This window comes from Pocillopora damicornis, chromosome 13 (assembly GCF_964200805.1).
Source record: "Pocillopora damicornis chromosome 13, jaPocDami1.2, whole genome shotgun sequence".
In the NCBI taxonomy this organism is placed as follows: domain Eukaryota; kingdom Metazoa; phylum Cnidaria; class Anthozoa; order Scleractinia; family Pocilloporidae; genus Pocillopora; species Pocillopora damicornis.
Genome location: NC_142682.1, coordinates 13,883,248 through 13,895,747, shown reverse-complemented (window position 1 = coordinate 13,895,747; position 12,500 = coordinate 13,883,248). Strand labels below are relative to the sequence as shown.

Sequence of the window (12,500 nt, the reverse complement as noted above, 5' to 3'; positions counted from 1 at the left end):
AAATCAACCAAAACATATGGTCAATAATACGTTCGATTAAAGTTGGTACAAACTTTTGAACATACGAAGGCTTTTTCTCTCCACCTCTCACAAACGCTGATTCTGATAAGGCAAAGAACAGTTTGATCATTACATATACACACATAGAATTTGAAGAAAGATATTCCGTGGATTTATTCATAAGCCACAGGGAGGGTGTTTGGAATTGATCTTGAACAACATTATTTGACTGATGTGAAATTGCAGTAGGACAAAGCTGAAACAAACCTTTTGATCATATGTATGTGGAACTCTAGAGTGGGATTTGTGCATATTGTCAATTTATTATGAGATCCCGGGACAGCGTAGCTTAATAAACACTGGGTACCCTTGGGTTTGACATTGGAAGGATTCCAAGTTGCGATCATGCCAACTGTAATAGCAGCTAAATCCATATACGGGATTGCGCTTTCTTGTATTGCGTAGTCTGTTACGGCGCCCGGTAAGACCATGACTTTGTCTGAAAAGTAATAACAATGGGGTTCAGTTGTGATGAGTTCAAGCACGACTGGGTAGCTCATGCCGGTGAAACTGAGTTACCACTTGTTGGTGGACGAAAAGGAGATCCATTGAAAAACACCCGTGTCAAAATTTGGATGAAGCTTTTTCCATGAAAATCTAGAGCTTTTGGAAATTCTGTGGAAAATCAATTTAGTTTCATGTACAGTTTAAAATACCAAACACTTTTCTTAATGCAAATGTTTTACAACCATGGTTTGAGGTTTTATTGGCATAATTTTCTCCTTCCAAAGAATTCAGTTTTTTCTGTCTTTTCTTTTTTCTGTCCTTTTATCGACTAGGTTTCGTTAGTGCTTAACGATGTAAAACTTGAGCAATCGTTTCCGCCATGACTCAACAATTACCATATTTGCGACTCTGAATATCAAATTATCTCGGAAGACAACCAAAAATTGATTGAATTGTCGAATATAAATTTAGTCAAGCTTAAAAAAGGAGCTATGAGTTTATGGGGAGCCATTTGTGCCAAAAATGTCAATCGCTAATGACAGGAGTCCATTGTGGGCTCCTGCTAGTGATAAAACTTAATCGCTAGCGCCAAAATATCAATCGCTAGTAATAAAACTCAACCGTTAGTGCTAAAAAAAATCAATCGCCAGCGATAAAACTCAATCGTTAGTTCTAGTATCGACTTGTAATCGATTTTAACTTGAACCAGTCTCCCACTTGTTAAACACAAATGAACCGATCAAATCTTGCTTACTTTCCTGAAATCTGATAAGGGACATTTAACTGAGAATAAAGACTACGGAGCCCCAGTTAGTGCCATCTCGTATTTCTCATTAAACTTTTTTTTTCACTTCTTCAACTTTCCTGCACGACTTCAACTTTCCTTTCCTGCACGACGTTAACTTTCCGCAACGAATTTTTTCTGGTCTGTTATTCAACAGTACCTACAAATGTCTACCTTAATTCTATGGGCAATAGGCTATGGTGGAGACGTAAACAGTCAAATTATTTTTGTTAACACAGAAGTCCGTGAATAAAGCAGTTTTCTGACGGTTCAAAAAGAAACAAAGCCAAAGCAATTATTCTAGTCAGCAGGAAAAGGTTTAAACAAGAAAATATCTCCATGTCTGAATTTACTTTTTCTTAGTACATTGGCGGTACAGAGAACCAGGCTAACTCAACTCAACGCAAATATTTTATCCTCAATTGAAAACTGATGCATTTTCGAGAAATTGAGCGCAAGACAAGCACACTAAGCATAATTTGATGAAGTAAACTTATCCAATTTAGCTTTGCCCAGTTGCAAATTTATTCATAGTTTTTACCAAACAGTGTTACAGTAAATACTTTGCGATTGGCCAGCGGTGACCTGCCGCGTTGGTTCTTGTGTTCACTCTTCCGGTGAAAAAAGTTAAAGGTCGTACCATAAAAAAAGTCGTGCCAGAAAAAGTCGTGCCGGAATGTAAAAGTCGTGCCGAAATGTTTAAGTGGTGCCGGAAAGTTGAAGTCGTGCAGGAAAGTTGAGGTCGTGAAAAAAAAAGTTGATGCGAAATACGAGATGGCACTAACTGGGCTCTGAAAAAGATGAGCTGGCGCAGACTCCCCATGTGGCTTTCATGGTCGCGTCGCATTATCGCCTTTAAATTACATTTTTGCTCTCACAAGCCAAGCATTTCTCTGAGGTAGTGTTATATATCTTTCACGGACAAAACAAAGAACCACATCCGTTTCATGTTAAATCAAACTGGATGCCACCGGTTCAGCCTTCTATTGCCCTTGAGAGCTTCTTGGAAAATGTCAAAGCACAGCTCGCAGAGATCACTGTAACTAAGCCAAAAAATAATGAGCTCACGGCTCTAAAAGTACGATGGCCCACAAGGGACTCGCTGCAAAGAAAAAGAAACGCTGCAAACAAAAAACAATCGCTGCAAACAAAAAAGTGAACGCTGCAAACAAAAAAGTGAACGCTGCAAACAAAAAAGTGAACGCTGCAAACAAAAAAGTGAAAGCTGCAAACAAAAAAGTGAACGCTGCAAACAAAAAAGTGATCGCTGCAAACAAAAAAGAACAGATCATGCGTGCGCATTATGCCCGAGGGACTGGATAGAGTTTTGCTCGTCTCCAGAGCCTACGAGTATTTCCCTCCATTTTTCCAGCATGATCTCGACACCAAAATAACGATTATCGTTATTTCTAAATTGGCCCTGAAATAACGAATAGCATAATTTCGGTGCATGTTGAGACCTTCGGGCTCGAAGCTTGGGAACTAGTATCCAGGGAAAGATAAAATGGCGGCTTACGGCGGCGAAGGAAATCTCAATAGTTTAATATTTTAGCGTGAAAAGGCTTGGGTGTTGCGATCTGGTTCTCAAGTAAAAAAAATCACGGTCTGCAATGGCCCTACCACCTTTTGAACAACAATAAAACATTGAAACGATGGTAAAAAGCAGCAAGGTTCGAAGTCTAAACGAAAGATGGGTAAGCTGAGTTTCAGTCAAATATCATGACATTTGGGATGTAATTTCGATACCGAATAAATAGTTCTACATGGTTATACACGCATAGGATTCTGTCGTGTTCACGTGAAGGCCATTTCAGCCATTCCTGCCACTTGTAAGTGGTAGGAAATAAAATATATGCAGACTTGTTTCGTATTTTAGCCCTGTGAAATCACAAATTTGATTTATTTCTTCTTTGTTTTAGGTGGTCATTACCCATTATTTTTGGAAGTCGATGCTGATGAGAAAGAAAAAATGTTTACGATTATTTCTTCTCTCGAACATTTTACTATTTAGGTACCAAATAATCTTGATACTGAAGATCATTGCATCCTATTATGAAAAAATTACCCTTGATTGCTTTGTCAACTGGAATGAATAATGTAATATACCTTGTGATTTGTGGGTTTTTCACAAGTAAACTAGAAATACTTGAAGAGGGTAATGATGTACTTAATGCAGAGCATTTGGTACAAAGTCTGCTTTGCTGTAATCTACCTGAAGGTGCTTTTTATATGCTAGTAAGACTTGCACAGCCCAGTCAAAATGTTTTTGAGTAGTAGACAAGCTGGCTGTAGTAATTATAGGCAGCAGAGGCCAAACCTCTTCCTGAAAAGCAGTCTGAAAAGTGTGAAGTTAGCGGAAGGTACTTCATTGTAGGCAGCCAAATTGTAAGCTGCCAGCCCACTTTGAGTGAGCAGTAAAACTCAAGATTGGCTATTTTAGCTAATTTTATTGAGAACCAAATTCCCAGCAACGGGCACATTTTTACTGGGCTATTTGTTATTTAACTACTTAGTAATATTCTTATTAAAATTTACTGCATTCCTTTCTAATAATTTGCTGCTGATTGTATGCTGTATATAGCTTATGATTTGTGTGATTTTCACAAGTAAATTAGAAATACCTGAAGATGGTAATGATGTACTAGATAATGTACTTGATGCAAAGCTATTTTGGTACAAAGTGTGTGCCTTGTCCGTAGGTGATTTTGCATGCTAATAAGACTTGTAATTCAAATAATATACATCAGCTGGAGTGGGAATATTAAAAGAAAAATACAGAAAGAAACATTGATAAATAAAATAAATCAATAGAAATGACAAAAATCATGGTTTTATCTCCAAATTAAGCACTTAATCGAAGATCACTGCACTGCTCAGGTTCAGAAGGCTGAAAGAGTACTGTCTACTGTTAGTTTGATTTTTGTCATTTCTATTGATTTATTTTATTTATCAATGTTTCTTTGAATTATGATTCAATGATCTCTTTCAATAGTGCAGGTTCGCTCATGTAACCTAATCTCCCACATATGTATGTATGTATGTATGTATGAGCTCAGTTGAAATGTTTTTGAGTGGAAGGCAAGCTGGTGATAGTAATGGGCAGCAGAGGCTGAACCTTGTCTTGAATGGAAGTGTGAAAAGTGTGAAGTTAGCGGCAGCTATATTGTGGCAGGCAGCCAAATTGTCGGCTGTGGCACATTTTTACTGGGCTGATTGTGTGTAGTATATATGTGCACTTCTTTTAGGGCATTAAACAGGTTAAAGTACTAAGAAATCCTCTGTGATAACTTGATAATTCAAGATGTGAAAATTTTTAATAATAAGGTAAAGCTTGATCATTCTTAAGAGTTTCCATTTGTTCTGGAAATTTGGGGGAGAGTCAGGGGAGCATTATTTATACATTAATAATTTACATAAAAAGTAAAAAAAAAAGGACCAAGGTAAAATCCCAATTTGTTTTAAGAGTTGATTTTATTAAGCGAAAACCCTGGATATAGCTTGGGATTTGTGTGATTTTCACAAATTGTTAGGTTATCATGTAAACTTAATTTACAGGAACCTTGTTAATTTTCAGCTTCAAGAATAAAAGTACATAATCTTTAGTGCAGCCCTCTTTTCTCCCCGCCATTATTCTAATTTTTTTTATCAAGTTTCCTTTTTCTTGTGTTCAATTAATTTATTGACTTTACAGGTGAAATCGTAATATCTGCTAGCACAATTATCTCTGCTAAGAGTGTCTACCATCACTCTTGCCGGTCTCGAGCCCAAAACGCTGCAAACTAGCTGAAACTACATGTATTTCGTAAAATTGCAATGAAATCTATCTAAAAAAACCAAAATCCGGCAGAACGCACGAGTTTTTGCCAAATTTTACGCAAAAGTTGACAAAAGCGCTCAATTCGAACTGAAAAACACTTTTTTTTGTTTTTTTTTGCAAAAATCAGCCTATTTTACATTCAAAAACACGATGTCTTTAACAAAATAGGGATACAATCCATGTGAAAACACTTATTCTAGCTAAAACGCAGTGTTCTCAGTAGAATTTGGGGAAAAAAACGCGTAAAAACCGTCAGAAACACAACAAATTGGACTGATTTTACCCTCTTTTTGTGTAAATAGCTGCCAAAACCCTCAAAACTAGCTGGAACTACATGTTTTTCACAAGATCGCCATAAAATCTTGAAACGTTGCTTTAGAGACCTTTATGCCTCCAAAACGAGTTTTTTATTTAAAAAAAATGTAATGAACAAAGATGTTAAAGGGGAAAAAGCTGTGAGAAAGGAGAAGTTTAGTGTTGCTGTTTGATATGCCGCCCAGATATATCAATTTATTAATTTAACGCCTTTAGCCGTGGGCAGAAGTTTTTCTCTAGACTAAGAGGATCCTCCCTATGTTGACGAACCTCAATAACTCGTTGATTTTACTGTTTTTACACAGATTTGATTTTAACCATATTCGCCAAAATAACTGCCAAAACACGGCAAACCAGTATCTCAGCCAAGAGCGACATTGGCCATTTCACACATCCTTATTAGATATGAAATTTATTGAAGATTGTCATTCTAGCACATGTTGGCTAGTTTCCACAGCTTTCTTGATTTTCATGGGAAAGTGGAATTGGTTGGTACCATGACCAATCTCCTCGACTTTCCCATGATTTTCATAGGATGTCAGCATCGACCTATACTTCGAACCTCAGTTGTTTTTTTTTTTACATTGGCGCGAGTTTCACAACTTTCTTGTGGTTTGGCATTGACTCAGAGTTGGGCTTATTTTTATAGCTAATCCATCGGCGACTTTCTCATGATTTTCTTGGGTTCTCAACAGTGACACGCACTTTGGAACCATAATTTTATAAATATGTCAACACTGGCAAATACTGCTAAAATCTACACTCTACTAAACTCCATGTACCACAATATCCACACAACTGCGTGTGCCTACTTGAAAATCCTAACCCTAACCCTAAAACTATCCAGTAAACCAAGTATTGTATTGCTGGTTTGAGAGACTAAACTGGCTCAAATGATCCAGCTGCTTAAAAATCTAAGCACAGAGTAAGTTTAAAAGATTCGATTTTGTAAGGTTTCGAAACAGTTCCAAAATTAACATGCACATAGCTCAGTGTAAAACATCGAAGCTTCTAGGACTTCTTATGATTCCTACGAACGTACACACCTAATGCACGTCAATTTGCCTTTGTTGTCCTCGAACGATCACGTCTTCATGGTAACGTGGTGTAAGAACTGTACAGCACTTTATATATATATGTTTTACTTGACGGTAAAAGTTTGAATCCGTACAAGGAAACGTAACGGAAACAGGCGACGATAATATGCCGTTGACAGAAATGCAACGGAAACGTGTCGTCATATTTCCGTTCAGGAATCATACCGGAAACATAACAGGTCCAAGGAAGAAGTGAATGACGTGGAAACATAGAGTTTCATTTTTCCGAATTACGGAATCATGCCATTTCGTCCTGTGCTCACTCTAACTCTGTGCTATCATAAACCTAACCCAAACCCCAAACCAATCCTAAGCTATGGTAAAGGGTTTAAGTCAGGGTTGAGGATAGGGTTAGGGCAGGAGCCCATTACCTGGTTAGGGTTAGAGTTTGGGTTGCTTCGGGTCAGAGGGGTTTAGTGTTACAATCAGGGTTAGGGCTAGGGTAAAATTATGCTTAGGGTTAGCGGGGTTTAGTGTTAGAATTAGGGTTAAGGCTAGGGTGAGGCTATGCTTAGGGTTGGCGTTAATATTTTTCTACAAGCATTCAATTGCAGGGTTTTTGGTATTGTGTTTGTAAATTTCAGTAACTACTCGAAAGTTTACTGAAAAACAAACGATAGGCCGACTGGTACACTTACAGGATAGATAGAGAAGGTTTGGGTTAGGGTTAGGGTTAGGGTTAGGGTTAGGTCTAGGTTAAGGGCTATAGGTTAGGGTTTAGGGTTTAGGGTTAGGTTTTAGGGTTATGGTGTGGGGCTAGGGTTTGGGATTAGGGTTAGGGTTGGGGTTTGGGCTTAGTGTTAGGGTTAGAGGGTCTGCGGTTGAGGTTAGGGCTAGGGTGAAGGTTTTGGGTTAAGGTTTGGGGGTAGGGTTAGTGTTTAGGGTAAGGGTGTAAGCCTCTTCAAAAATATTTTTAAGAAGATTTTGTCACCTTTTTCACTTAAATAACCACTTGAAGAATTTTGACCAGTTGGATTATTTGAAGCGGTTGGATTAATTTTGATTGGTGTTTAATAACTTTTAGTAGTTGGATGATTATTTTTACCAGTTGAACCACTGTAATATGCTGGATCTTTTTAACTAATGTTACCATCCTTACTAGGTTGATTACTTGAAGTATTTGAACCAATTTCACTGGTTACACATGCATTATCCAGTTAGACCATTTCAACTGGTTGGATCATTTAAACCAGTTTGTCCATTTTGGATATTGGCATCATTTTAACAAGTTGGATCATGCTAACCAGTTGCACCATTTTACTAAGTGAGATCGTTTCTTCCAATTGGACCATGTCAGGTAATTAAAATCTTTTCACCGTTTAGACCATTTTATCTTGTTTTGGCTGGTTGGACCATGTTAATCAGTTGTATCATTTTGACTGGAGTGAAAAGTTCCGTTCTTTACCCTAGCCCTAACCCTAACCCTAACCCGGGGCTAGGGTTAGGGTTAGGATAGCTCGCACCAAGAGTTAGAGTTAGGGCTTGGGTAGGGTGGGATTATGATTAGGCTGAGGGTTACAATTTTTTCTGAAAACATCCAATTTTTTTTTTGGTATTGTGTTTGGCTCTAAACTTTAACAACTACTTGAAAGTTTGCTTGAAATCAAAATATACCATTTTTTGCCAAAATAACTGCCAAAATGCGCAATTCGGGCCTTTTTATCAATTTACACTGGGTTTAAGCTTGGTTTTTGTGTTTTCCCACAGACTCTTGGACTATTTTGCTGAGAACATTGTGTTTTAGCTTTTTTGCAGCGTTTTTAAAACTGAAATAAGCTTATTTTTGCAAAAAAAAAACAAACGTGTTTTTCAGTCGAATTGAGTGTTTTTGTCAACTTTAGCGAAAAATTTTGCAAAAATCGTACATTTCTGCCGTATTTTGGAGTTTTTAAACGGATTTCGTCGCGATCTTGTGAAAAACATGTAGTTTCAAGCTAGTTTTCAGTGTTTTGGCAGTTATCTTGGCAAAAAATGGGTAAGTCAGCGCAATTTCTTTTTTTGGTTTTTAAGGGTTTTTTGCCCAAATTTTACTGAGAACACTGTGTGTTAGCTTGTCTCCATTGCTTTTTCGCAGATTCTATCGCTGTTTTGCTGAAAACATAACGTTTAAGCTTGTTTGCATCGTTTTTGGTCGTGAAATAAGCTAATTTTTGCAAAAGGAACAAAAACGTGTTTTTCAGCCCAAATTGACATAAAGGATACAGAACATTTGCTTATTGCCTTTTTTTTGTCCTTAGTCATGAAGTTGATTTTGGCATTTCAAACAAAAACTCTGCTAGAGCATTAATTGAATGACATATCATGCACTTACTTTGAAGCAAGAACACTTTTTTTTTAATTCAGAAAAATACCTTTTTGTTTTTTTTAAGGACTGCTGGATATAACCTGTACAACCAAGATGAATTTACATTCATTATTTGTCATAACTTACACTAAATTAGAAATTCAAGTATGAAATGAGGGTACTAGCCCTTTAATAGTGTTCAAAATTTCCATATGCAGGGGTACTTGTGGCTACTGGAGAAGAATCAGTCTTTAACCCTTCCCCCCCCCCCTCTAAGGGAGATAATAAGTACAGATATCCTCTTCCCTAGGGGCAACTAGCTCAAAAGTGAGTGATCTCAGGGGCCCTCCAAAAAAGTTTTCTACAGCAATAACTAAGCTCTACAGAAGCACACTATGCAGACAAAAGGTGTAAGAGAATCAATGAATTCTTTAATTCTTGGTCCCTCCCAGGCCAACCTATTGTACAAATCTCATGACATCTGTTCCAGTTTCATCAGTCAATTTTTCAAGCTTCAAGCTTTTCCTACAATTATGTACTTGTTCTTGAAGCTGAAAATTAACAAGGTTCCTTTAAATTAAGTTTACATAACAACCTAACAATTTGTGAAAATCACACAAATCCCAAGCTATATCCAGAATTATGCTCTTAATAAAATAAACTTTTAAAGCAAATTGGGATTTTGCCCTAGTTCTTTTTACTTTTTTGTTACTTTTTAAATACATTTGTATAAATAATGCTCCCCTAACTCTCCCCAAAACTTTTAGAACAGATGCAAACTCTTAAGAATGATCAAGCTTTACCTTATTATTAAAAATTTTTACATCTTAGACTACCAAGTTATCACAGAGGTTTTTTTCGGTACTTAGACCTGTTTAACACCTAAAAAGAAGAACACATACATAATACACACAATCAGCCAGGTCAAAATGTGTTGCAGCCAACAATTTGGCCACCTACAATGAAATAGCTGCCAATTTCACACATGTCAGACTTCTATTCAGGACAAGATTTGGCCTCTGCTGCCTATTACTATTGCCACCTTGCCTGCCACTCAAAATTTCAACTGAGATTGTACATACATACATGTGGGATTAGGTTACATGAGCGAACCTGCACTATTGAAAGAGGTCAACCAAAACACTTTACATCTAGTACATCATTACCCTCTACAGGTATTTCTAGTTTACATGTGAAAATCCCACAAATCACAAGGTATATTACATCATACATGTTGACAAAGCAATCAGGGGTAAATTTTTCATTATAGGATGCAATGGTCTTCAGTATCAAGATTATTTGGTACCTAAATAGTAAAATGTTCGAGAGAAGAAATAAACGTAAACATTTTTTCTTTCTCATCAGCATCAACTTCCAAAAATAATGGATAATGACCACCTAAAACAAAGAAGAAATAAATCAAATTTGTGATTTCACAGGGCTTCAATACGAAACAAGTATGCATATCTTTTATTTACACTACAATGGCCTTCACGTGAACACAACAGAATCCTATGCGTGTATAACCATGTAGAACTATTTATTCGGTATTGAAATTACATCCCAAGTGTCATGATATTTGACTGAAACTCAGCTTACCCATCTTTCGTTTAGACTTCGAAACTTACTGCTTTTTACCACCGTTTCAATGTTTTCTTGTTGTTCAAAAGGTGGTAGGGCCATTGCAGACCGTGATTTTTTTTACTTGAGAATGAGAACCAGGTCACAACACCCAAGCCTTTTCACGCTAAAATATTAAACTACTGAGATTTCCTTCGCCGCCGTAAGCCGCCATTTTATCTTTCCCTGGATACTAGTTCCCAAGCTTCGAGCCCGAAGGTCTCAACATGCACCGAGATTATGCTATTCGTTATTTCAGGGCCAATTTAGAAATAACGATAATCGTTATTTTGGTGTCCAGATCATGCTGCAGCAGAAAAATGGAGGGAAATACTCGTAGGCTCTGGAGACGAGCAAAACTCTATCCAGTCCCTCGGGCATAATGCACACGCATGATCTGTTCTTTTTTGTTTGCAGCGATCACTTTTTTGTTTGCAGCGTTCACTTTTTTGTTTGCAGCTTTCACTTTTTTGTTTGCAGCGTTCACTTTTTTGTTTGCAGCGTTCACTTTTTTGTTTGCAGCGTTCACTTTTTTGTTTGCAGCGATTGTTTTTTGTTTGCAGCGTTTCTTTTTCTTTGCAGCGAGTCCCTTGTGGGCCATCGTATAAAAGAGTTGAAAACCAACTCTGCTTTAAACCTCAAAAATGCAGACAAAGGTACAACAACCGGCAGTCATCACAAATGATCCAGAAAAAATAGAAGAGGTCAAAGTGCAACTCGACAACAGAGTTCACTTCAAACCTCTCAGAGCAAAAGTGAAAAATATGCAGGTAAGGGTTAAAGAAAATTCGTTTCAATTCAACGAGGAGAACTTCTTCCAAACACATGGAACCGCTATGGGTACGAAAATGGCCGTGTCATTCGCCAATATTTTCATGTCGGAAATTGAAACGAAATCAATCCAAAAAAGCGAACCAAGCCAAGAGAATGGAAACGTTTCATAGATGACGTTTTCTCCCTTTGGGATTGCGACACAAAAGAGGTAGATCGGTTTATTAAACGAGCAAACTATTTCCACCCCACTATCAAATTTACGGCTGAAATGTCAGAGAAACAAATCACGTTTCTCAATACCACAGTGTTTTGAGGAGAAAGATTCGCAAAAGATTCCATCTTGGACATCAAAACCCATTAGAAGCTGACCGAGACCTTCCGATTTACGCCCAGTCCCACTTTTAGTCACAGCCATAATTGTTTCCATCATTTTATTATGACTTTAGGTTCAATAAGTGAATTTGACATTTACCTGGTTCCTTAACTTACATGCAGCATACAAGAAAGCTACTATATGATGGAGAGCTTGTCAGTAGTAGCCGATGATTTCCAGCGTCCATGGTTCGGCCGGATATGTTTGCTTGCTCATCCGTTACATTGCAGCGCTAACTATAACACGTTGGTTTTATTCGCGCGTTGAGTGTTTTGGTATCTGCTAATGATGGCTTCCAAGTCATCCAACTTCCTCGATGGCCTGAAATTTTATTTCATTACCAAAAAGCTTGTAAAGGTACGGCACAAACTACTTGTTGACAAAATCCAGAGATTTGAAGGAACTGTGAGCGACCGCTTCAATGAAAACACCACGCATGCACGTGCTTTCCGTTGTGGAGTAGATTATCATTCCAGCCTGCATTCTTTCCATTCCACACACCCACAGGATAAGTCCGGATTGTGTCTATTGACTGGTTACCTGCTTGTAGTGCGGAAAGGAAAATCCTACCAGTGACACAATTAGAGGTAAAGTAAAGGCAATTTCTCGATAATAGCAGATAGAATGGGCCTACTTAGCCAGAGAGGCACAAGCTAAAGGAAGAGATACCCTTCAAGTGCCCCGCTCCTCACTTCGAAGTATGGAAAGTAGTTAGCGGCACAAAGGTTACCGAGAGAATCAGAATGACGGACGCTACAGAGCTAGTTGGTTGTGCCTTTAGTTACCAGTTTGAAGAATTTCGATGACTCGTTAGTTTCTGGACAGTTGAAAGGTAACAATGAATGCCATTAAACCTGTAATCCTGCCACCAGACCAAAGTAAAACTTATCTATTTTTTTTAGAGGAAACACTGCGGGGTAGAAACAAGT

General features: G+C 37.7%; 1 protein-coding gene and 1 long non-coding RNA gene across 4 annotated transcripts in view; one reads left to right on the top strand and one right to left on the bottom strand.

The window, feature by feature from the left end:
* LOC149035601 (uncharacterized) overlaps positions 1–2,364 on the bottom strand; it is a 2,835-nt gene extending 471 nt beyond the window's left edge. The window contains exons 1-2 of one of the 3 annotated variants that reach the window (XM_089191762.1): positions 268–2,364; positions 1–102 (exon numbers count right to left, since the gene is read on the bottom strand). The exon at positions 1–102 is cut by the window's left edge and continues 471 nt beyond it. In XM_089191762.1, coding sequence (XP_089047888.1) covers positions 21–102; positions 268–560 — 375 coding nt within the window. In that variant the 5' untranslated portion in view covers positions 561–2,364 and the 3' untranslated portion in view covers positions 1–20. The remainder of the gene's footprint in view (positions 103–267) is intronic. The other 2 variants (XM_089191763.1, XM_089191761.1) reach the window with 2 other exon arrangements.
* An 8-nt stretch (positions 2,365–2,372) lies between these two features.
* Positions 2,373–4,893, top strand: LOC149035600 (uncharacterized). Its single transcript, XR_016182358.1, has 2 exons — positions 2,373–2,985; positions 3,211–4,893. It is a non-coding gene; the product is annotated as an uncharacterized LOC149035600 (long non-coding RNA).
* Positions 4,894–12,500: the final 7,607 nt, after the last annotated feature.